Here is a 25,288-nt window from a genome sequence, read left to right on the forward strand (position 1 = left end):
GCACAAACGCACAAAATAAACACTCCTGGACGAGATGTAGCGTAATGACAACAAGGGAGCGTTCCACACAAGGCTACCTGGGAGCAATGAATATATGTCCTTCAGACTCAAAACTGTTTGGCAGCAGTGACTCAAAATCTGCAACAGAAAGGGGGAAGATTATCCGGGAAGGGGGAGAAGGGGGCCGGGGAAGGTGAGGGACTTGCGGCTGTTCGGGGGACGGGGGGCGGGTGTACACGACGGGACGTATACCATAGCAGCGTTGAGGAATCATGGGAAACATTAGCGTTAGCCAATATGGTGCCTCAAATAGAACCTGACCTCAATGGATGAACTTGGACTTTTTTTTTTTTTTTATCTTTAAAAAATACATCAAAATTCACTTGGGGGGTGGAGGAGGGGGGAGGTCAATCCAACATGTTTCGGATGTCTGAGAAGTGACTTGACTCGGTGTAGCGTCAGGAAGCGACTTCTCAGACCCACTCCGGGTTGCAGCGAGCGCTGTAAAAAGGTCAGGCAGGCATCAACGTGGCCAACTGTTGCAAGGGTCCTGATGGAGGTGGTCGCCCCTCAGGCTGCCAGGGCAGGGGGTGGGGGGGGGGCTCGGAGAGACACATAATCGCAGGAGATGCATTGCATTGTGAAGGGCATGGTGAGGGGCAACGCTAACAAAAAATGACAAATTTCATCACATGTTGTCACACTGGTGCTTCAGATCAACCAATGGGGTGCCCAGGTAGTCTCCGCCCACAATGCCGTGCAGCATCCAGGGTCGGGGTTCGCTTAGGAAGCGTTGGGCCCTGCGCCTGGCGGTCTGAGGGGTGAGTAAGGGGTGAGGCAGAGGGGGTGACGGGGACAAGCTGATGGAGACGGGGATTGTAGAGAGGGACGAAACAGGAGGTCGCTGCGCTGGGCTGACACCTGAGAGGGGGGGTGGGGGCTGAAAGGGGGGGGGGTTTGGACACAGCTCAAATGAATGACACTTCAGGTCTACTTGGAGAGTGATGCTAATGCTAAAGCTAATGCGGTATGAGTTTGTTTAAGCACAATCAAATAGAAGAGTTATTCTAATATTCTACCATTAAGGAACCCAAAACCAACCACAATTTAATGAAGTGCGGTGTGATAAACAGGTCCTCGCACCACTTTGAACATGTGAATCCTCAAAGTGATCATTAAACTTTGACATCTTTGCGCCCAGTGCTCACATTAAATAGCTTAAATAGTCACAATTTATCATCCGTCTTGGAAAGCTGATTTCGATTACGGTTCATTAGGAAAAAGTCACTGGAATTTGCTGCTTCAAAACAAAATGGCCCACTTACTCTTCGACCTTGTGCATTTGTCCCTGAGACTTTTTTTTGAGTGTGTCCTTCCTGTTACGATAGACACGTCCGCCCAATTGCGTGCTGATGAGTAAAATCACTGTTGGGGGCTAATTCTCTTTTTCATTTTCTGGCAATCCCAATAATGATCCTCCAAATTTTGATGCCATGTTCTGCCCACATTAGATGACGTAAGCAACAAAAAAAAGTTTGACAATTAGGCGCGGCCCATCTTTTTAGTACATCTGCTTCCCATTAAAGCTCATTTGGACAAATTCCCTCAAACAGTACAAGGCAATGTTGGAGTTTGCCCAAAATGGCTGACTTCCGATGATTGAGTAAAAATCGAATCGTTTATCGATTTTCAGGGCATTGAATCAATTGCAACTGGACTGCTCTGGAAATATTTTTTACTTTAGGGTGGTTGAGTTCAGGATTCCTAAAATACACCAATTTTCATCAAACACAAGTTACACACCATTTTTAAGTGGCTTTATGCAGTGCCTGGTTCTTGAACATGATCTCTTGGTATTAGGGGTGTGAATTGCCTCGTGCCTGGCGATTCGATTCGTATCACGATTCATAGGTCACGATTCGATTCCGATTAATCCCGATACAAATCTATAAATTGATTATTGCGATTTTTTTAAAAACTCAAATTTAGAAAATACTAATCAGTAAACTTGTGCATGTACACTGTAAGATTTGTATGACTTTTTTTTTTAAAAAACATTTTATCTGAAAATTCAGGTTTATAACTGAGCCACTGCATTTAACAAACAGGTTGCAGTCTGTTTCATCTTTGAACAGCACTGAAATCAAATATTAAGGCTTAATGTTCCATTAATATAACATTCTTCCATGCTTAATGTGTGAATCCTAACCCTAAGTAAGACGTTTCGTTGAATTTTCCCATAAAAAAAATGATGTTCAAAAATCGATTCAGCCACATATCGAATCGATTCGAGAATTGCGCGCTGTAATATCGCGATATATTGCCGAATCGATTTTTTCTAACACCCCTATGATGCAATACATTTAAACTATATTTATAAAGGCGTAATTTATTATACAGCATCAGACTGTTACGTGGTAAATAATAAACTGTCTAACACTGACTTAAATACTGTTCGTACATTTGCAAAAATCAACAACGGATCTCGCTGTTGTATCGCTAATTCATGGGCCTTGATATTAGAATGAACATGAACAGATTAGTGACACACCAAGAAATAGACAGGCAGGTAAGGGAAGAGAGGATGCAAAAAAGAGGTGAAAGACGGACAGGAGGAAAGGAACCATCCACAGAAGGAACATGAACATCTGTCTTCCTTTTCAGTGCGTCTGCAGCAGAGGTGAACTGAGAACTGAGCCTTTATCATGTCAGGAAGGGTGAGGGTGAGGTTAAAAGGAGGAGAAGAGGGTCCTGGAGGCAGAGACGGGCGGGCAGGCAGACAAGGGGAGCCAGGGGTGAAGTTAGGAGGGTAGTGGTGGTGGTGGTGGTGGGGGGGGGGGGGTGTCAGGATGAGGGAGGAAGCGGTAGGCAGGAGGAGGAGGAAGTCAAGGGATAGGGAACGTGGACCAAGATGGAGTATACTTGCCCTGGATGTATGACACTGTGTGGATCCATCAGAGAAGGAGCAAGAAAAGAAACAGGGGGTCGGGTGGGAAGGGGTTTTGGGGGAAGGGGGGGGGGATCACAGACAATATTTTATTCAATTTATTGCTTGAATAAAAATATTGTGTTTTTGAAAAAGAAAAAAAAAGAAACCATTGGAATAAAACAAGACGAGTAAAGTGGGATACACACATATTGACAATCGGCCCGATCAGAAACAACACGATTATAGGCTGTCTGAAAGATTAACCTGATTGATTTAACTGTGGATGTCTAAAAAGGGAAGGTATGTGCCCCCACCAGTCTAAACGCAGGACTGGGATTAATATAGCTGTTGTGGAATAAGACTTATGCCGAATATTTCGTCCATTTGTATTCATCTCGGTGGGCGGCCATTTTTGCCAATACCGTGTCGACTGAAAGTGATGTCACAGCTGCCCCCGGGCTCACATTGCGAACGTCACAAGAGCAAACTCAGAAATCAGGTGACGTTCGCAATGCGAGCCCGAAGGCACTTTGATGTTAATTTCAGTTGAAATGGATCAAATGGATGGATTAACGTGCTTAATTCTTACTCCACAAACACAATATTAATCAGAATACAGCCTTTAAATTGAAGGGGGCGCATACAGCATTTTTGTAGTTGTTCTCCCTGAACTGCTCGGAAAACGCTAGAGAAACTTAATTGTTAAACCTTTTCAATATTAACAATCACAAATCCTTGCATGTGGTCAATGCCGAGCTCTGGACTTTAACAGCCAATTAGGAAGTAACCTGAAGCTCAACATGACAAGAAGAGTTTTCAACCTCAATGTGGTTACCAGTTAAGCTAACAGTTAGCCTAGCATCCTCCATTTCTTCTCCTACTACTTTTTCATATGCAAATACCTACATTTGGTCCATCATTTCAGCATTTTCGCTGCCTTACAAATTATACAATCAAAGATCATTATTGAATGTGAAAGATGACCCTGACGAATTGTCACGTGGTGTCGGGTATGCCAAGAGTATTTTTTCTTCCACAATCCTCTCTAAAAACCTTCACGGCTGGAGATTACGAGCTTGTTCAATATTTACTACAGGAAATCAATTTTTCTTTGTATTTTCCATGTTGTGGTACTACGACACATTTGTTTGTCACGATTGCTGATGGAGATCTATTTCCTTACTCACACAAATGCCGATTTATTACCTCAAGTGAAGATACTAAAAATCGATATGCGTGTACCCCGCTGAAAAGAAATAAAAACCAAACATCTTATTTGCTGGAGCAAATGAGAAAGACAGAAAAAAAAAAGAGACAATTATTGTGGGAAAAATATCAAGAGGAAGTACAACAAAGAAAGAATGAGAACGTGTCCCCATTCGGACCCACAAAACCCAAACTCCCACACATGAGCAGCCCGGCACATGGGCCTTGTGGGAGTTTATGTGCTGAATGATTCCAAAGCTCACACGCAGTCCACAAAGTCACGCATACAACAGAAGGGAAAGAAAATCAAAGAAGGCATCATAAGGAGGTGAAAAGCATGCGTGTTTTCACAATTTCCCCCCAAAAACACACACGCTTCAGAATCATTTCTCGGTGGAGAAGAGGCGAGAGCATTTTGCAAAGAAATAATAAGAATAAAAAATAATAGCACAAAGTCACCATTATTTTCACCGGTGTCACACAGCTTTCACCTTTCTGACTCTTCAGTTTGTTTTTTTCTTCAGCCGGAGCGAAGAAAAAACATCACCGTTTTTTTTTTTTTGGTTTATTTTTTTTTACAGCACAGCATGGAGACAGGAGGAGGAGGGAGGAGGAAGGAGTGATACTCAGATTGGATCCAGCCTATCAAGGAGCACCGAGAGGAAGAGGAGGAAGAGGAGGAGGGAGAGAAAGGCGAGTCGCTCCGTTCCCTACGATGATGTTGGAGAACCCCGGGGAATAAACGTCCCATGTGAACGAGAGAGAGAGAGAGACAGAGCGGAAAGAAGAGAGAGAGAGAGAGAGAGAGAGAGAGAGAGAGCGAGGGTGGTCCGGCGTCGGTGGTGCGAAGGTACTTACACTGCACCTGCAGGATCTGGTCGCTAAGGTTGGCTTTGACGTGGCTCTCGCTATATGTGGGCAGTACCAACCCTAGACTGAGATAGTCGGGCAGACGCACAAACATTAGGGATACAAAACAACGTAAGTGCAGATACATTGCGGGACAAAATGTGGACAAAAGTATTGGGACACCTCATAAAAGGAGACTGATAACTTGAGTCCATTCTAATCACAGGGCACATACATTTTTAAATTTTTTTTTTAATATAGCGCATGTCGTTAGTTGAGCTCGACTGACGTTTGGAGAGAGAAGCTGGGTGCAATGTACAATTTTAGGTGGATCCCACTTCTCTCACTAAAAGTTAGCAGTTCAAGCGCTAAGGAAAATGGATGGAATTGCCCTGTGTTTTCGTGGTGAGTCCAGGTTGGAACCCCCCCCCCCCCCCGCACCAGCAAAAAAGTCAGCTGGGATAGGTTCCACGTACCCGTAACCTGAATGCACATACATTTCCTCATTGTGGGACTGATAAAGGTTATCTTATCTTAAATGCTATCAAAAATGGATGTGCCCTACAATTGAATAACAGGTAGAACAGTTACATTGTCTTCCACTAGATGGCAGAAGGTCCAGTTAGCCTGTGATTCATGCAACAGAAAACCCATTTTTGATTCACTGTATGTCAAACTGAACAAGCCCAGAAATACATTGTCATTTTAAATTGACAAATCATTATAATTCCAGTATTTTTAAGATATTTTTTTTGGTAGTGTGCCATGAGATTTTTTCTAAGGTAAAATGTGTTCCTTGGCTCAATAGAAGGTTGGGGAACACTGCTATAAAATGAGGCCTCAGGTGAACTTTGCTTTTTTTTTTCTTTTTTTTTTTATATATATATTTTTTTATACACAGTAACAATATCTGTACTCAGCTTTGGCCCTGTATACTGCGGGCTCATTTGCACGAGACAGGACTTCCCCCCCCCTGCCACCTCCAATTCCAAAGGTCAGTTCAAGCAGTATAAATAAATCTACCTGTAGTCGGTGCCCTCCACCGGCGTCCACGTGTACGTTCGCACGGCCTCGTCGATGTACCTCTGCGGACAGCCACGACACGGTGTCACGCATTATCACCCGCCCCCGCCCTCGTAATCATTTGCAGGAAAAGCATTCGTGACGGCGCTGCTTTGAAACATGACCGACTCTCGGTGTATTGATGACTTGCCTCATCAACCGACTTAATGAGCGTCTTGATTTTCCTCTGTCCAGATTTGCCATCAATCATTTGTCTCCGGATCTGAGGAGAAATGGAGGGAAAGCGAGAAGGACATTCTTAAAACCCCAACAATAAGAAACTAAACAGAAATATTACTATAAATGGGCCGAAACCTCCGACCGAGCCTCGCCTCGAATAGCAAAAATCGGACGTTTTGAGGTTAGGAACGACGCACAATCAATGTTCTTACCTCCTCCTTGTTGCTGTCTTCCAGCTCTGCATCGAGAAAATCCAGCGTGACGGGCTCCCTGAAGTTGATGATCTGCTTAAGAGCACAGGCATGTATAAATAAAAAAAAAACTAATAAAAAAAAGGACCAATTTAGCTTCAGCACTTCTATAGATGCGCACACACCTTCGGTCGCAGGTTGGGGTGTAGCAGCACGTAACCGTTCGGATCGGTCGCAAAGGTGTAGCCGTTGGCGCCGAGCTGCGTGACGAAAAAAAAAACACATGAGAGGTGATGACGTCATTTCTGACGAAAAGTTAAGGATATCGATCGAGCTTCTGCGTAAAAACTTTCCAGATGAACCGAAAACACACTATAACGTTTACATCCTGCGTAAAGTGTCAAATCATTGGTGTCCATCATGCTCACTCGATACGTGGGCGTCTTCTTTTTGATCTCGTTGATTGCGATGTCCACGCCCATGACTCCGAGGATGAGCTGGTTCTGTGTAGGGGACAGCACACTCGGCATTACACTGAGCCCGAAGAAGCTCTCGCAAGTTATCACCGTGGGCCGCTATCTGATTAGCACCTACTTTAGCTCTTATCGCGTCAATCTGTTCCGCTGCTTTACGCGCCCCGGTGATAAGCTCAAAGTAAATACTGGGCTTAAGGATGCTGAAAGACGGATGGATCCAAAGTGCTGTCTGGGCGATAACAGTTGTTTGTAATGCCAGTGAGCACCTCAGTGGGGCGCTGTTGGCCTGAAGCGACACAACTGTTGGCGCCATAGGCAATGGCTGACGACATGCAAGCAAGGTTGGAGTTACACTACGGGTTTTTGTGGGTAATTGTGATTTAATTGGTGCATCAAGTGGGGAAAAAAGGAACTGATCATTTACTTATTTGTGTTCTTGCCCAACACACACAAAATAAAAAAAAAGAAGCTAAATCAGAACCACAAAATTGAAAAATTAACACAAAACTGAATTGGATTTTGATATTTGGTGATCAGCATTCGTAAGGAAGGTAGGTAGGAAGGTAAGGTTGTTACAAAATACAAAAGGCGTAAGGAAGGTAGGATGTAGGAAGGAAGGAACAATGGAGAGAACGTAGGAAGAGATCAAATTGATAGAAAGAAGGGTAGCGTGGATGTTAGGTAGAGAGGTAGAAGAAGGGACGTAGCAAGGTAAGAAGGTAGGTAGGTTGGAAGTTAGAAGGGGAAGGAAGTTAGGGAGGTGGTTAGGAAGGAATACGGATATAAATAAGGTAGGTAGGTTGGAAGTTAGAAGGGGAAGGAAGTTAGGGAGGTGGTTAGGAAGGAATACGGATATAAATAAGGTAGGTAGGTTGGAAGTTAGAAGGGGAAGGAAGTTAGGGAGGTGGTTAGGAAGGAATACGGATATAAATAAGGTAGGTAGGTTGGAAGTTAGAAGGGGAAGGAAGTTAGGGAGGTGGTTAGGAAGGAATACGGATATAAATAAGGTAGGTAGGTTGGAAGTTAGAAGGGGAAGGAAGTTAGGGAGGTGGTTAGGAAGGAATACGGATATAAATAAGGTAGGTAGGTTGGAAGTTAGAAGGGGAAGGAAGTTAGGGAGGTGGTTAGGAAGGAATACGGATATAAATAAGGTAGGTAGGTTGGAAGTTAGAAGGGGAAGGAAGTTAGGGAGGTGGTTAGGAAGGAATACGGATATAAATAAGGTAGGTAGGTTGGAAGTTAGAAGGGGAAGGAAGTTAGGGAGGTGGTTAGGAAGGAATACGGATATAAATAAGGTAGGTAGGTTGGAAGTTAGAAGGGGAAGGAAGTTAGGGAGGTGGTTAGGAAGGAATACGGATATAAATAAGGTAGGTAGGTTGGAAGTTAGAAGGGGAAGGAAGTTAGGGAGGTGGTTAGGAAGGAATACGGATATAAATAAGGTAGGTAGGTTGGAAGTTAGAAGGGGAAGGAAGTTAGGGAGGTGGTTAGGAAGGAATACGGATATAAATAAGGTAGGTAGGTTGGAAGTTAGAAGGGGAAGGAAGTTAGGGAGGTGGTTAGGAAGGAATGCGGATATAAATAAGGTAGGTAGGAAAGAAGGAAGGTAAGGTCATTGGAAGGTCTGTCGGACCGTAGTTCTTGGTAGGTAGGTGGCAAGAAAAGAAGGACGGACGGTTCATAGGAAGGAAGGAACATAGGAAGGCAGGACAAAAGGAAGAGAGAAAATAATAAGTTGATAGAAAGAAAGGTAGCGTGGATGTTAGGTAGAGAGGTAGAAGAAGGGACGTAGCAAAGTAAGAAGGTAGGTAGGTAGGTTGGAAGTTAGAAGGGAAGGAAGTTAGGGAGGTGGTTAGGAAGGAATACGGATATAAATAAGGTAGGTAGGAAAGAAGGAAAGAAGGAAGGTAAGACCATGGTAAGGTCTGTCGGATCGCGGTTCCTGGTAGGTAGGTGGCAAGAAAGGAAGGACGGACGGTTGGTAGGAAGGAAGGTAGGGTGGGTGGTAGATAGGTAGGAGGTAGGTAGCTAGTTGGGTAGGAAGAAAGTAGGTAAGAAGGTAGGTAGGCTGGAAGGTAGAAGGAAGTTAGTTGGTAGAAAGGAAAGAGAGAAAGAACTAAGACAAAGGAAAGAAGTTAGGAAGTTAGGTAGAAATGTAGGTAGGTAGCAAGGAAGAAAGGAGGTTTGATAGGAAGGAAGGAAGGGATGGAGGGATTTAGATGGGTAGGCGTGCACACGTACGGAGGAAGGAGGTCGGTATGAACAAAGTGAGGAGAGGAGATAGGAAAGAAAGAAAATAGGCGGGATGGAAAGTACAGCGGATAGGTGGATGATTCATCAACACATTTGCATACTTGTAACTATCTTCCACATGTCGTGTACCTGCGCGCTTGTTCTATCAGCAGTGAGATTGAAGACCGGCATGGTCCCCGTGATGACCAGGCCCAAACCCTAAACCAACAAAATGGAAGCAACGCCACCGCCATCAAAAAAAAAGAAGTAATTCACTCATCTTCAGATTTTCTCTCTCTGTGTTTTCCTCTCACCAAAGCATCCTGGTAGACGTTGGTCCACTGCACCTGCTTGGCTTTGGACCCGGCCAGCACCATGGGTCGTCCCAGGACATCCAGGTACTCCTGAGACCACACGGCAAACACGCAGCGGTGGTAAAAACACACATGCTTGACTTTGATGCAGCCGGTCTTGCGTTAAAACAAGAGAGACTCCGAGAGTCCGTAAAAGCAGAAGCGCTTCTCTCTCTCTCTCTCTCTCTCTCTCTCTCTCTCTCTCTCTCTCTCTCTCTCTCTCTCTCTCTCTCTCTCTCTCTCTCTCTCTCTCTCTCTCTCTCTCTCTCTCTCTCTCTCTCTCTCTCTCGGCGGCCGCATAAAGCAGTCGGTCATCGGCGGCGGGAAGACTCGGCAAGCCACTCAAGGCTACAGTTCATCATTATGAAGGAGCTATTAAAAACACATTAAGGGCCGTCAAAGGCATGATGTGCAAACAGGGCCATTTTCCCCCCGAGGCTCGAATGTCAACGTTGGCATTGTGACAAAAGTCCCACGGCGATCGTAGATCGGGGTGAGGTGTTAAGAATACAAATAATAGGTGTCACAATGCCGAGCTATCTTTTTTAACAACCTCATTCATTCACGCTCATTTTGTAAAAAAAGACGAATATGGTTGTGGAGAGCGTGCCCTTGTGGCGTTTTAAAGGCGGCGATATGAAAAACCGACATTTCAACGGCTTGTATACATACTGTAATTTCTTGTGAACAATACACCCCATTTTATAAAATCACCCGAAAGCATTTTTTTCTCTCTCTCTGTAAAATACGGTCCCCCAATTTGCTGCTATCCTTTATTATCACAGTCAATAATATGAATGAATAAAGATACAAAACATACCATTAAAGTGTGAATGCTTTTAAATCCAGGTTAGAAATGATGCTCTTTTCCCATACCATATTATTACGGTCGTTCAAAGCATTTTTTAAATCATCCTTTCCAAAATCTGCTATTTTGATCATTTTAGTAAGCTACTTTCTATTTTATATAAAAAAATAAATACTTAAAAAAAAAAATAATAATAATAATTATAAAGTCGACTTGTGACGGTAATCATGCCACCAGTTTTTTTTTTTTGAAAAACAAAATGTTTTGTTTTTGAAATTCAAGATAATTATAGGGGTTCACGAGTGAACCAAATCAACAGAGAGCCTTTTCATTGAATCTGTCTCTTTTCGATGAATTTACGAGGGGAACATTTTGGATAATATTTTGGCAAAAAAATTTGCATATTAATCACAGGATAAAACCACACTAATACAGTTCAATACATCCCATATACATATATATATGACTATTTAGTATTTTAACCCTTTAAGCAAGGGATATCTGAATACAAGCAGTTTGTGTAGCAACACATGTAGACAATATAACAATACTCACAGGCGCTCTAATCGAACCAAACTATACTTTTTATTAAAAAAAAAAAACATCATTTTTTTTGCCCCATTGAATAAAATGTAACAACAACACAATAAATGCAAAGAAAAGGAAGTACGATTGTAAATTTTGACCTTTGAGTACATACCCTTGAAATACACGCGTGGGGGCGTCGTGTCCGAGCGCACGTCCGTGTCGGCGTCAGGCTGCCGACTGTATGCTTCCATCGGCCGAACCGCGACACGCTGACAGGCGTAACCTATTCTATTATTAGCTCGATAAAAGTCCGCTTAAACGCGCCACGGGGAGATCTTCCATCAGGATAGTGACAGCCAGACCTTTTCACGGGATATAGGGGAAATTGTACGCCTGGCTAGAACAATCGAGGGCACATAAAAACGGTACCGAGCACAAATTTGTGGCGCAAAGGAGCCAGAGCCGTATAAAGTCACAGCAGCCCAGCTTGGTGATTAGAGGCCATTATCTCTGTAATAGCTTTCATCACGCCAGGAAGTCTACTCGGGAAGAGATCGCAACAAGAATGCTGTCTTTTTACAAAGAGAAGAATGCCTATGTTTGATTGACACCGTCGGGGAGGTATTAATGGATCGCTCGTAACGCACAAAAATGATGATTGTGCAGCTCTTTCTGGTGTGCGTGCATTAGCCACCTGCAGGGGGCAGTGTAATACAGACAAATGGATATACTAGCCGTATTGTACATGAAGACGGTCACAACTTCCCAATGAGCTGCAATAATGTGCCTTTTTTTTTGTAGAGGATAAAGAATATGTGCCTGTGAAAATTGTTATATTGTCTGTCTACATGCTAGAGACTTCTTCATGCTTCCTGTTACAATAGGCACGTGCACCAAATTCTGTGTTGATTGGTAGTATTATTTTTGTTCAACAAGAAATGGTGGAGCCTTTGATGTCAAGCTCCGCCCACATTAGATGTCGTATGCAAAAAAGCGTGGCAATTTAGTGTCGCCTTTCTATTTATCTTTCTATCTGCATCTGATTGGGCCTCAGTTGGGTGAATTCCTGAGCGGAGGGTGGTCAAACTATTACGTACGTAAATTAAGTTAAGTAGTACACTGTAAAAAAAACCCCGAATATATAACAGAATTTTACTTTTTATTTTACAGTTTTCTTTATTTTAAAAATATGATTTGATTTACAAAAATAAACTGATTTTACACGTCAAATGTAAAATAAGATGAAATCACTTTAACTGTAAAAACACACAATCTTTTACCAAAAACTTAAGAAATACATATATTGATTGTTCAAATACGTTCACAAATATATTGAAATTTCACAAATATGTATTTATATTATATAAATATTCACTAATATTTTTATTTAATTGAATAAAATGTAAAATTCAACTTTAAACCCCCCAAAAAAGAAAAAAATATTTACTGAGAAATGAATATAATTTTTTTTTTAATTTTACCATAATTTCTTTGGGAATAAAAAAAAAAGTGAAATTAACTACAATTTCTGTAATGTCCTATAAACACATAATTTATTTGTCATATACTGTTATATTACATACAATCTTGTTAAAATTAGAGGTCAAAACTGTACTTTAATTATGGAAAAAAATATCTTTTTTTTTACGAGAAAGTAATTTTCTGTTATTTCACAGCGTTTTTCTGGTGCCCCAGCTGCCGGAAAATTACCGTTTTTTTTTTAAGGATTTTTTTTTTTTACAGTGTATGTAGGGCTGTTTATTTGTGGGAATAATAATAATAAATACAGCGATTCCAAGATTAAGATTAATTTTAGAGCTATCCGTCGTTGCTGACTATCTTGTTGGGACTCCTGTGGCTCTGAGAAGCCGAATAAAGTGCGCAATGAGCTTCTCCGCAGGGCCTCCGTCAGCTTGCCGTGCCTCAAGCAAGCAACGGGGAACCCACGGCGTGTGTGGGGGGGGGGGAAAGAAAAGATTCTCATAGAAGAGAAGTCAACGCCTAATTCATGTGAAGCACCGTAACTTCCCTTGTAAAGTCATCCACCTGAGAAGATTTTGCGTTATAAAGCGCCCGAGGCGTATCAACGTGTCGTAACCGCCGAGGAAATGGAGAAGGAAATGAGCCTCTTCAAAAGTCATCTTCATTCATTTTCATAAAGTTGTTGTAATCTTGTACATCTCACCTGGGTGTTGATTCGGATGGCTCCGATCGATGGGATTTCAAAGTAGTAGCCTGAAAATAAAAGAGGACATGTCAGGACTGCTCACACAGTAAGATCAACCCCAATGTGAAGTCCCAGTTTAACTCATTCACTGCCATTGACGGTTATAAACGTAAAAAAAAAATCATTTGAACTATTTCTATTAGTTTAACATTTTGTTTTCTACTTTTGTTAACAAGAGTATGAAAACCTAGATTTTTTAATTGTACATTTAGAACAGATATAATGATTAATCGTGAGTTAGTGACTATTGAAGTCATTCGATTAATTACGAAAAAAACATTTTTAATCGCCTGACGCCCCTAATTTTTAATAATCATCTCGTTAGGCGATTATTATTTTTTTTATTGTAATTAATCGCATGACTTCACTAGTTAACTCACGATTAATCACAAATTTGATATCTGTTCTAAATGTACAATACTTTTTTTTTCTAGGTTTTCATACTCTTGTTAACAAAAGTAGGAAAACATTTTAAACTAGTAGAAATAGTCCAAATTAAAAAAATGTTTTATAGCCATCAATGGCATTGAATGAGTTAATTTCATTGGGTTGAATTCCGTTTTTTAGCCCAGCTCGGTCTATCACGTCACACAATCGTAATTGTTGAATTTGTTGAATAGTTGTGATCTGCAAAAAAATAAAAAAATATATTTTTTGGTAATGTTAAAACTCGAGTCGTTCGACTGATGGATCATGAACGTGTATACAATCATGCCAGAAGAATTAATTTTCCCATCCAAATAGCCTCTGGGTATTAATCCAATCTAATGTTCTCCGTATTATTCGACACACGGAATGACGGCAGCCTGCGCGGATGACGTGCGTTGGCAGAGCTGACCTCGCCAAACTCGCGAGCTCGCGGGAACGCTGAGCCTCTTGGGCCCTGCCACTGGCGCCTGATTAGAAATGGAGGAGAGCGCTCGGGTCAATGAGCGTGCCTCTCGCCAAGTTATTAAAGCGCCACCGATGTTTATACAAAGAGGCGCGAAACGGCAGACGGCATCAACTGCATTTTAAATGGTCTGAGACGACTCTCGTTAATTTTGACACGGGGCGAACTTTGCCACGCTGCCAAGCTGTCCCAAGCATACAATGAGAGACACACACACACACACGATACTGTTCGTGACTGTGAGCAGTCTATATAGTGGATATAAGAAGTCTTCACACCCCTGTTAAAAAACAGGACCGAGATCAATTATTTGACATTTTCCACCCTTGATGTGATCTTTTGACCTTTACAACTCAATTGAAAATATTTCTTCTCTCATTTCAAGTGGGGATTAAAAAGTAAACAACTGAAACAAGATGGTTGCATAAGTGTGCACACCCTATTATACCCTATAGAATTTTGGATGTGGCCATGTTCAGAATTAACCAATCACAATAAATCTAATGTTAAATGGGAGTCAGCACACACCTGCCTCAGTAAAGTGCTTATTCTTAAGCCTAAATAAAAATTTTATGTTCTAATACAGTGGTCGCTTTGGACAGGGCCGCGACAGGCTGCACAGTTAAAATAATAAAAAAAAACTTGCAGTACTTACGGTCTATTTGAGGCTGAAAAACAATTATTATTTTTTTAAAGGTGACTTGATTCACTTTGTGTCAACGGACTCTTGAAGCATGTCAAGATGCTAAATATCCTGGTTGCTAATGCTAATATTAAATCCACAAGCAAATGAGAAAAAAACAGATGTCCAGTAAACAAAGTTTGACCGTCTGGCCATATTTCCAAAAGATACTTTGGCATAACCATAACAGTTTTGAAATGAAAATGATACACAGAAACCTGGCATTTGAACAGGGGGTGTGTAGACTTAAAAAAAACAAAAACATAAACCACACACTATAAGAGCAGAACGCACACGACGACCTTTTCCCTCATCGTGTCCTCTCAGATTTTTAACATCAGCCCAGATGTTAAAAATCGGTATGTGCGTACGCTGCTTTACTGTACCAGTTATGTGCACAACATGGGACAGTGCTCAGCTCTCGTTGGAGTCAGACAGCAAAGACCAATAAGTCCCGAGGACATGGAGAGGACACGTCCCGCGTATGTCGACGCTATTGTTCTACGTCGACGCCAGCGACGCGCTAATCGCTCCGGAGGTGAAAAGCCAAGCAGTCGTAATCCTTGGCACTCGGCTCAGCCTGACACGGAGATGACGAGCTAATCACCCCCGCAGGCGGACGCCGCTCCTGCTAATTAATAATGTCTGAGGAGTTCGCAGAGAACCGGCCGAGACCTCATAAAGAAGCTTTCAGATCGAGCCGAGACAAACAAGATGCGTCAAAAGGAGAAAAATTAAAAATAACGGAGCTGAGAGGAAAGAAAGTCTACTTTGGGGCCGACAGAAGAAAAACGTCCCATTTCCCACTTCATTCATGAATTTACAGCAGCAAGCTACGAACTAGAGTCGACTGATTAATAATAAGAATCATAACAATACATCCGATTTATACCTTTTCTAAACCCCAAAAAATGCACTTTACATACAAAGACATGACAATAACAGTAAGAGTTTAAAAATATTTAATGACACACATTGACCGCATATTTACCTTTATTGGCACAAGCGATCCACTGCAGCGGGGTGACGTCATAATTATGCTGACCCACAGAAAAGGTGAACACACGCACCTGCAGTGAGAAAAATCAAGCAGTTGAAGATAAATGTGAGGGTGTATATGAGCAAAATATATCAAAACTGTAATCATTTGAATGTGTATGATACTCTACTTGTTCAATTAAAGCGGTCAGGTTGCAATGATAATGTTACCAAATGTTTACATTGATTTCTGCTCATATGGTACAATATTATTACCACAAATGGACTTTTACAAAGATAACAATGCTCATGTGCGGCTAAAACTGTCGGAGAAAGTTCGCCCCAAAATGGCAGCTTCAAATCAAAATGAATGACTTCCTGTTCACTTTTGAGCGTGGGTGGGTTTTTCTGCGTGTCCACCCAATTTCATGTCAATACGAGAAGCGGATTTTTGGGGGCCGAGTATTTTATTTATTTGTTTTGACTTTTTTCGAGAATCCTCAAAATGATCACCAAACTTCGGCGCCATGTTCACTCCCATCTGACCCTGTTACCTACTTCTGGTTTGGGCTCAATTGGGTGAATTTCCTTGGGGCACATGGTCAAAGTATGAACCCAGAAATGCGACCCAAAATGGCTGCTTCAAACCAAAATGGCCGATTTCCGTTTTGATTTCCGGCATGGGTACCTTGAGACCTTTTTTTGCGCAGTGGTGTTGGAGGCTAATTATTTATTTATTTATTTTAAGAAATTCAAGTGGGCACTACTGTGTCATGTGTGGTAGCCCTTAAAACACATCTATTTTCACCAGGGTACACATGCCTAAAAAAAATGGCGTGTTTTTTCGGGCATGTTAAGGTCCCCAAAAGGAATAATAATAATAATAGTCATTCCGAAAGGGTCTTTTTGCAGAAAGATACCCGAGGATCCAACACACCTCAATGGACGGCATTACCTTTGCTGTCATGTGCCACGAACACACAAATGCAGAACGCGATTAGATTAGCCTACTAGACGCCTCTTGCGCAACTTCCTCGCAAAGAACCACAGCGGTGCTTGTCGGAATACAGATTATTCCTGTATGACAGAAGCTGTCAGCGCACAAGTAGATAGTAATGGATAGCGGGATAAATGTGAGATGGGGGAGGCCTGGAACGCAGCCGCCGACTATTGGCTGTAATTCTTTTTTTCTTTTTTACAGGCTTTTGGCGATAAAGCGGCTAATTAGTTAGCGGGTCAGAGCTGTTAACACTGGCGGCGATAACAAAAGAGACGAGCAAAGACAAACACAAACAACAATGACGGGGGAAATAATCGACTCGTGTGCTGATGACACAAGGTCAGCACGTACAGACAAGACGTTCACCGTCTCGCGCGTTTTCCTTTCGGTAACTGACCGTTTTGTTTGGCCAGTTGTACTTCTCGAAGATTTCCTGTGCCCGATCCTCCCCGCCGTCTGTAAACATCATGATCATCTTATTGCAGTTGGCCCTTGGAGCGCTGCTCTCCTGTGGCAAAGAAAGAAAAACATGCAAAGATATGTGGGGGGAAAAAAGTGTCAAAAAAGGAACACTACATTGATAAGCTACAACATGGATATTATAATGGGTCATTTGCTGCTACGGCAACCAAAAATCTACATCTAAATTGTACTATATAAGAAGAACATTTGTTGTTTCTTAAGTCTCTCTGGCCTGTTGATTGGCGTGGAAGAGAGCGAAAGAGGACGTACACAGAGCTGGCGGTTAACTGGCTTTAGCGTTAGCCACTGTGAAGATAGCGCGCTTGTGTTTACTGTGCTTTGTCGCGTTTGTTGAATAAATTGCTTGAAAATATGTGGCGTGTTCATTAACCGGGTGTTAATGAAAAGAGTAAGGAGTAGTAAGCAGGCTCCATCCTCTATCCAAACCACCTGTTATGGATTACTATTCACTCTAGTAGGCTAACTAGCATCATTTAAGTACTTATCAAAAGGCACATTGCACGTTAGCTTCAAGTGTGTGTCTATTTAGACATTCTGTCTGGATTCAAACCACCTGTTATGGATTACTATTTACTCTAGTAGGCTAACTAGCATAATTTAAGTACTTATCAAAAGGCACATTGCACGTTAGCTTCAAGTGTGTGTCTATTTAGACATTCTGTCTGGATTCAAACCACCTGTTATGAATTACCATTTGTTTGTATCTTAAGTGCTTAGCACGTTACCTTCTTTTATTAGTGTGAAATTATCCTAACCATTGGACATTCTCTATCTTTCTTGCCTGGATCCAAACCACCTTTTATGAATTATTTGTTCTAACTAGCGATGGTAGGCTAATTAGCGAGGGTAGGCTAACTAGCGTAAATTACGGTAAGTACTTAGCAAAAAGTGCATTTGCACGTTAGCTTCTTTTATGAAGTGTGAAATAATCCCAAACTTTGGACATTCTCCGTCTTTTCTATCTTTCCTTTCTATCCTTTATTGCTACGTGAGTCAGCAGTAGCAGTCCGTGTGGAAAAAAAATACTCACAACAAAATCTCGTGATATAGTTTATTATCCACAGTCTAAGCACAATAAAGAAATAAATCCGCGATGCACTGAACCCACAAAAACCCAACCGCGATATAGTGAGCCATGACTTTACACTACACTGTTTTTTAGTACCACTTTGTAAGCACTGTATCTGCATCATTTTTATTTTTGAACATTCAGTTTAGTAGCAGCCAGTCTTTGCAACAGCTGGCACAGACGCCGCTGCCAGCCATCTGACAAGACCCTAATAATGATAAATAATATCGCCACAATTACATATTTGATAGGGCTTCTGCCACCAGTCGTAAGTGCAACGGCGCCTCAGACAGCCATTAAAAAGGGCCTTTTTTTATTTTTTATTTCTTGCAGTAGAAGTGTGTGTGTGTGTGTGAGCGCGTGGAGGGGCCACACTTGGCCGTGTGCCTCCAAGCCAGCAGAGGAATATAAAGAGAGGCTGATCTCTGCTGGGCCGCGCTCATCAATCATCCCATCAGAGCCCATTAGGGTGTTGGCCTGCTGGAGTACATGGCGGCATACGGGTGGGGGGTAGGGGCGGGGCGGGGGGGGGGGGGCGGCGAGGCTGCACCTGTGTCGCCGGCGTGTGCGTGGACGATAGCTGCCGAGTCGACACAGAAATGCAAGCACGCACACCTTGCTACAGTAGATGACTGTACTTCAAAATCAATTGAACATGATTAATTTCTGGTAATTCACTTTTATGACTACGGATAAGCAGCACAGTGTTATAGTGATCGGCATGTCTGCTTCACAGTTCTACGGTTCACGATTTGAATCCCTGTGCTTTGCGTGGGTTTTCTCAGGCTTTTCTTACTTTCTCCCGCGCATTCCCAAAATATGCATGTTAGCTTCATTGAAAACGTATATCCAGAGCGGACCCTGCATCTCTAACACAAGATTTAGAAGGCCTTGTCACACTTACATTGAGAAGCTGCTCGAAGGCAAACGTGAAGCCAGACTTATAGTCGGTGGTTCCTTTGGCTTGCATGTGCATGACGGCCTCCTTGAAGATTTTCTTGTTGCGCACGTTGGCTTGGACCAAAGTCCTGAAGCAGGGCACCACGGCGTCGGCCTCGTCATTAAACTGCGAGAGAAAAACACACAAAGATAAGACCAAAACAGCATCTGTCGACCGTGTGTGTGTGTTTGTGTGGCAATGCGGCTGCAGACGTGGGCGTGTGCGCAGATGCAGGCTGCCCTGCGACTCTCGGGCTGGCAGTAAACGTTGGTAATTACAACTTTGCAACCAAAGAACAGGTGCACCTCATCTGATTACAAAGCATCAAAGTGAAACTCAGCCAAGGTCATATTATGTGCCTCATCTCATTCACACAATTAGCCTTTAGCTATATACGTTTGCATGCGGAGTACATATTCAAGATTTTAAAGTAAAAGTTCAAAATTGGGTGATTTCTTTATTTTTTTTCCCCCAGAAGACTATAGTGCTTTCAAAAATGAAGTTACTGTAAATGGGAGCTGGCAAGCCAAAGAACACGAATTTCATTGAAATGTGTAAATCATTTAGACTAAGTGCTTTATACAACAGCCTTGGTAGTGAGCAAATAATTCCATTTGGTTTGGAAAATAAAAACTGATGTGTGCAAAAGTAAGATAAAAATGAAAGAAAATAAAACCTTTAGGTGTTAAAAGTAACACAAAAGCTCTTTTAAGTGTTAAAAAAAAAGAACACCGACAATGTGAGAAATGAATCCCAGAAATGAAAGAAAGTAGTACCAAAACAGTGAGAAACTAACACCAAAAAAAAAGAAAGAAAATAACACTGACAATGTGAGAAATTAACACTGAAAAGTGAAAGAAAATAACACTTTGAAATTGTATGTGTCAAATAACACTATCGGTGTTAAATATTAAGTTAACACTTTCGATTTAACTCCGAATGGGTAAAAACTATATAACCGTGTCTAATTTAACACGTAAGATTTTACATATATGCGCTAGAGAGTGTATTTTTGCACAAAAATATTTTAGAGCCAACAGAACATTTTGTTGTTATTTTTACATCATATAATATTGTACTGTATAAAACCACACAGCAATAACATGAATAGGATGTAAAGAAGAAAAAAGTTTTGCCACATTTTTTGCTTCAATTTCAATGGACATTGTGCTGCTCCATCTGGTGGGTGTGCAATGGCCACCTGGCAGTTTAGCAAACCAGATGATCAAATACATAAAGTGATATCAAATGAATGTCAATTTTCAGCAAATTAAAAAGCATCCCCTCCACACACAACCCAACCACTGCTACTTCTACTACTTTCCTGTATATATATATATATATATATATATATATATATATATATATATTTTTTTTTTATAGCTGTGATTGCATTTTGTGTTGGCAAAAAAAGTCAATATTCCTTAAGCCTCTACCTTCTTCACAGATGGCAGGAATCAGAACCCCCCCCAAGATTAATATGCTCATTTTGTGCAGATTTAGCAGCATACAGTGGATAAATGCAGTGGATTATGGGGGATTACTGGCGGACGTGTCCAAACTGTCACCAAAACAAGCATGCCTGTGTGTGTGTCCTGCAATATAAGATAAATATAAATATTCATCCTATATGTTAGTTTTGATAGAAGGTCTGGTAATGAGCATCGTGAAATACTGCCGTGGTCCCGCATGGCAAAGTATTATAACAAGAGAAAGCGCAGCGCGTCCACGGGGAGCAACATAAACTCCCAGCGCAGCCTGCTTACTACTCCTTACTCGCTTCATTAACACCTGCTTAATGAACACGCCACATATTTTCTCAACGGCTGCCTCCTGCGAGCGCCAGTGTATGTGCGACTACTCACTCTGGCTACGTTCACGTAGTCGTCGTCCGAGAGCGTTTCCAGCATCTTGATGACGGAGGTCTTCATCAGCTTGAGGGTGAGACCGCTGACACTCCCGCTCCTGCACAAAATGAAAACACTTAGAAGACTTCATGTCCGTTCTTGCTTGTTCTTTCTCGCATTACATTATTAACTCATTCACTCCCAGCCATTTTCACTGAAGCAACCCCCTTCGCTCCCGGGCTGTTTTACTGGATTTGGACTGATTTTGCAAGGCCCACAGAATATTGTGTTCTATTACTATAAATAGTATCTACTTTCATCAGTAAAAAAGTATATTTCTATCTGTTTCCGTTTTGCAGCAATTAGCATTAGAATATAGCTAAGTTTCATCATTATTCACAAATCAGTTTAAAACAGTGGGGAAAGAGCTTTTTGCAACATGGCCCTGGTTGATCTCTTATACTCTGCTGCCACCTGCTGGCTGTTTTTGTAATAAAAGCATTCTTTTCAGTTCTGAGGCTACATCAAACCCTTCTGTATGCTCTAGCATAAAAAACAACAACAACATTAAAAAACGTATAAATACGTCTTTGGGAGAAAATGAGTTAACAACCGGTAAAACATCCATCCACCAGGAGCAACTGGGGTTGATTATCTTGCTCCAGGATACTACATGGCCAAAATAGCAAGCTCAGGGTTTCACCCTACCACTGAGCCATGCCACCCCCATATTTAAAGTATTTGTGTCATTCATAACTGGCAAAGGAGAAGCAAAGCAGTGACTTAAACCATGTAAAGCAAGGGTATCCTTTAATGTAACGTGAGTGAGAGCACATGCAGGCCTCAATTCTGCTCAAACTTGAGGCTTTGCAAAGACCAACAGGTGGCACTAGCGCCCTTTGTGGTTTCTATGAGACGAGGTTGAAGAGATACTCACACATCTACGATGATGACCATGTCCTTTGGAGACGACGCGCCTTGAATGTACCTGTACAGAAGAAGAAGAAGAAAAAGGACACAAAGGACCCGCCATTTAAATTTGTTTCTATAATCTTTGGAAAAAGGGAATGTGCGGAAAAAGGAGCCAAAGATGAAATAAGCTGAGCCGCGATAATGCGAGTGACCGTGGCTGAGCCCACTTAAGCTAGAGCACAGTGAAAAAGGCTTATGTGCTTAGAAGACTTAATAGGTGGCGTTGTATTTTGCTGTTGGACTCGCACCAACACAGAAACTCCCCTTTACTCAATAACCATTACTAAACCAATCGCAGAAGGATATCAAAGGGTGGCCTGCACTTTCCACTCGTCCATTAGAGTGTGAAAGATACGGCTTTTGTTCTATATATTTCTATATTTTTTAATTAAATACATTTATCCTATGATCAAACTGGTGCACCGTTTCTGGTCACCATTGACAAAACCAGGGGTAGACTGATTATCTGCCGAGCAGATTGTCAAGGCCGATATTCAACATTTTGATGAATACTGGCATCGGCCTTTAAAAAAGTTAATAAACGAATAAATAAATAAATAAATAAATATTCTGATGGCCAATAAGAGATGAATTAAAAACGGAGGTAACTTCAGGGAACTTTTTGAAGTGATCAGTTAACTTTCTAAAAGATGCTGCCAACCCTAGAAACTCTCTTCACCTTTTGTTTTTGTTTGAAGTAAAAAACATAGATAAGTGAAAGTTTAAAATTCCAGTTATTTTGAAATTCTGGAATACAATAGGGAGCTAATTACTTGTTTAAGTTTTTATTTAACTTTTTAAAACATGCTGACAACCCAGGGAGGTCTCTTTAACTTTTTGTTAAAATTTTAAAACAAATAAGTCTATTGATGTCTATTAAGATATATTTTTTAGACATTTTAAAAATCATAAGTGCTTCAAGACATTTAAAAAAAAAGTGGGAGTCGGTATCTATTTTTTTAAATTTCAAAGCAACATTTTCCCTTTTATCGAAAATTAATATCGGCTCCAAATATCAGTTATCGTCCTCCTTGAATACGATTCTGTATCGGTCAGGAAAAAACTAATCAATCTATCTCTAGACAAATCAGGATTGAGACTACATACCACAGCAGTCACAGTGCGGTTGAGAAAACTAGCCGGCCAGATTGCCTGTAACTAAACCTGACAGTACGTAACCGGGCGTAACAACTTGGAGGCAGTCTGTAGTGTGACGGGAAGCATTGCGTTTCCCGGCATCTCGCACCCTGACAACATTTGACACAGCAAACATGCTACAAAGCTGCCCAGTGTCCATTTTTCATCTGGAGAAAAAAGCCGAGACAGAACGTGAGAATGATGTGGGAGGTCATCGTAACGTGACATGCCAGGAGGCCATCCGTGGGAAACTGCGGGCTGAACCGTAGTGTGCCTTTGAGCCTCCGGGACTCAGCAGCCCCGTTTTCCCTGTGGCCCGCCACGGATACTGCATGCGATAGACTGTGAGAAAAATCAATGTGCCGGGAATATAGTTATAAATATATAAGTAAAAAAAAAAAAATGCCGTTTGTCATATAAATTAGCACAATGAAGCGGTTTCCCTCTTTACAGTAGCTAGTCGCACCTCCGAGTTTGGAGGCCCGTTTGCGGCTGTCTTCGGCAGAGTAATCACCGGAGCTCTTTTTCTGCTGATTATCAGCGTGGAGGGAAGCCAGACGGCCGCGGGGGCCGCAGAGGCTCATTTCTCACACTCGGCCGAGCTGATACGGACGTGCAGTCCCCCCGCCGGGCTTGGCCGCTGCCCCCCCCCGAGCCTCTCAAGACTCCGTTTACCGGCAGCCGCCACTCCAACCTGCGGCGAGAACTCACTAACCGCCGCGGAGAGGCCGACCTGGGCCCACTCGGCTGAGTGGCTGTCTGGAAGGGCCCAGGTGAAAGTCTGCTTCAGCATTAGGTAGTGTTTGCAATGTCGTGGAAGATTTCCGGTAAAATTCCATGTTACTTGCTCTCCTTGCCCACATGTGAGGGTATTACAGTACCTTGATTTCTTCATTTTACCGCTGGTCGTTTTAGTCTGGATTAAATACACACTCTTAAAACTGTTGGTTTGTAAGTAATTGTTTCCTCTCGCCTCCGAAGCTATACTTATTTTTTTTATTTTTTGAGAGCTCATTATTGTTCATTCGGCAGTCTTACCGAGTCAACATGTCATCATCATTATTGTTCTCTTTTGTGTGTGCGCGTGCGAGTTTGTGCTCATTAATTCACCTGAAACCTGTTAAAAACACCATACCCTTCACCTTACCCAGATACTTCAGAGTCCCGCCAGTCGTGAAGTTGTCAGGAGACCAGAGGAAGGATCAAAGAAAAGAAAGATGAAACTAAGTAAAATCCAGCACTAGCCAAACACCCCCTACGACCCACAGTTACAAAAACCATAATCTTTAAACAACCCCAGAAACATCTAAATTCCAACAAATTAGGGAGACCTCAAGAGACCAGAGGAAAGACTAAAGAAAGGAAGGAAGGATAGATGAAGCAAACGGAGATCTACAGACACCAGCCTCCACTGATTCAGCGACCAGTGGGAGAAGCAAATTCTGTTTGGATTTCAGTAGAAGCTGGCGTGGTGGATCTGGCATGCATGATCATTCCCATCAAAGAGGGGAGCCGTTGACCTCGGTCCGAACGGGCAGGCACAGCCCCCCCGGGGCCCCCCCAGGCCGCAGCAGCGCCAGGGCACAACTCCCCAGGTTCCGCGGGGGCCACCAGCCGGAGAGCAAACCCGGGAGCCCGGAGCGCCCCCCGGACCCCAAACCCCCCACCCAGCGAGTTTTTTTTTTGGTGTGTATTTCCCCCCTAACGTATATTTAAGTTCCCTATTACTGTAAAGTAGAAGTCCCAACATTTTATTTCCAATATATTCTATGCACCCCACTAGTGTGAACATGGTATTGTGACGAATCACCGCTCACCTGTTTTCTGAAACTGAGCAGTGATTGGTCGTCACCTGAGTCATGAACAATTGTGGCAACATATGACAAAATGGCCGCCCCCTGAGTTGGATAAGAATGGGTGGATTTTGCTGCTTAATTCATATCCCACAAACACAATATTAATCAGAATGCTGTGTTTAGACTAGTGGGAAAGAAAATTTTGGTTTGATTTCCCCTTTAATAAATTCCCATGAAAAGTCTCCCACATTAAAAATGCAGGTCATTTTGCAACCCAAGCAACCGAGGGCCACGAACTGAGTCATAGTGAAGATGGCCGAAATGCAAGCGTGTAGTCGGAGGGGGCCGAGGGGACGGCGGCAGAATCCAATTATTTTCAATAATAAAGAACGCCACATCAAAGGTAGAACTTCCGCAGCTCGGCACGACTGCGCGGCGCACAAAATCAGGTCTG

At 42.2% G+C, this 25,288-nt stretch overlaps 1 protein-coding gene across 3 annotated transcripts in view; it reads right to left on the reverse strand.

Annotated features, from left to right (window-relative positions):
• The window catches only part of cacna2d2a (calcium channel, voltage-dependent, alpha 2/delta subunit 2a), a 157,496-nt gene that overhangs the window by 10,328 nt on the left and 121,880 nt on the right, over positions 1-25,288 (reverse strand). For 2 of the 3 annotated variants that reach the window (XM_086087193.1, XM_086087195.1), the window contains 16 exons: positions 21,867-21,917; positions 20,948-21,047; positions 19,047-19,208; positions 16,988-17,098; positions 15,604-15,682; positions 12,997-13,046; positions 9,437-9,526; positions 9,273-9,341; positions 6,846-6,920; positions 6,603-6,677; positions 6,439-6,510; positions 6,198-6,269; positions 6,008-6,069; positions 4,994-5,070; positions 2,927-2,941; positions 78-138 (listed from right to left, as the gene is read on the reverse strand). In XM_086087193.1, coding sequence (XP_085943319.1) covers positions 78-138; positions 2,927-2,941; positions 4,994-5,070; positions 6,008-6,069; positions 6,198-6,269; positions 6,439-6,510; positions 6,603-6,677; positions 6,846-6,920; positions 9,273-9,341; positions 9,437-9,526; positions 12,997-13,046; positions 15,604-15,682; positions 16,988-17,098; positions 19,047-19,208; positions 20,948-21,047; positions 21,867-21,917 — 1,221 coding nt within the window. The remainder of the gene's footprint in view (positions 1-77; positions 139-2,926; positions 2,942-4,993; positions 5,071-6,007; positions 6,070-6,197; positions 6,270-6,438; positions 6,511-6,602; positions 6,678-6,845; positions 6,921-9,272; positions 9,342-9,436; positions 9,527-12,996; positions 13,047-15,603; positions 15,683-16,987; positions 17,099-19,046; positions 19,209-20,947; positions 21,048-21,866; positions 21,918-25,288) is intronic. The other variant, XM_086087194.1, reaches the window with a different exon arrangement.

The sequence above is a fragment of the Leptonotus elevatus genome, chromosome 10 (genome assembly GCF_054856555.1).
Source record: "Leptonotus elevatus isolate MCC_2025b chromosome 10, RoL_Lele_1.0, whole genome shotgun sequence".
NCBI classification, from domain to species: domain Eukaryota; kingdom Metazoa; phylum Chordata; class Actinopteri; order Syngnathiformes; family Syngnathidae; genus Leptonotus; species Leptonotus elevatus.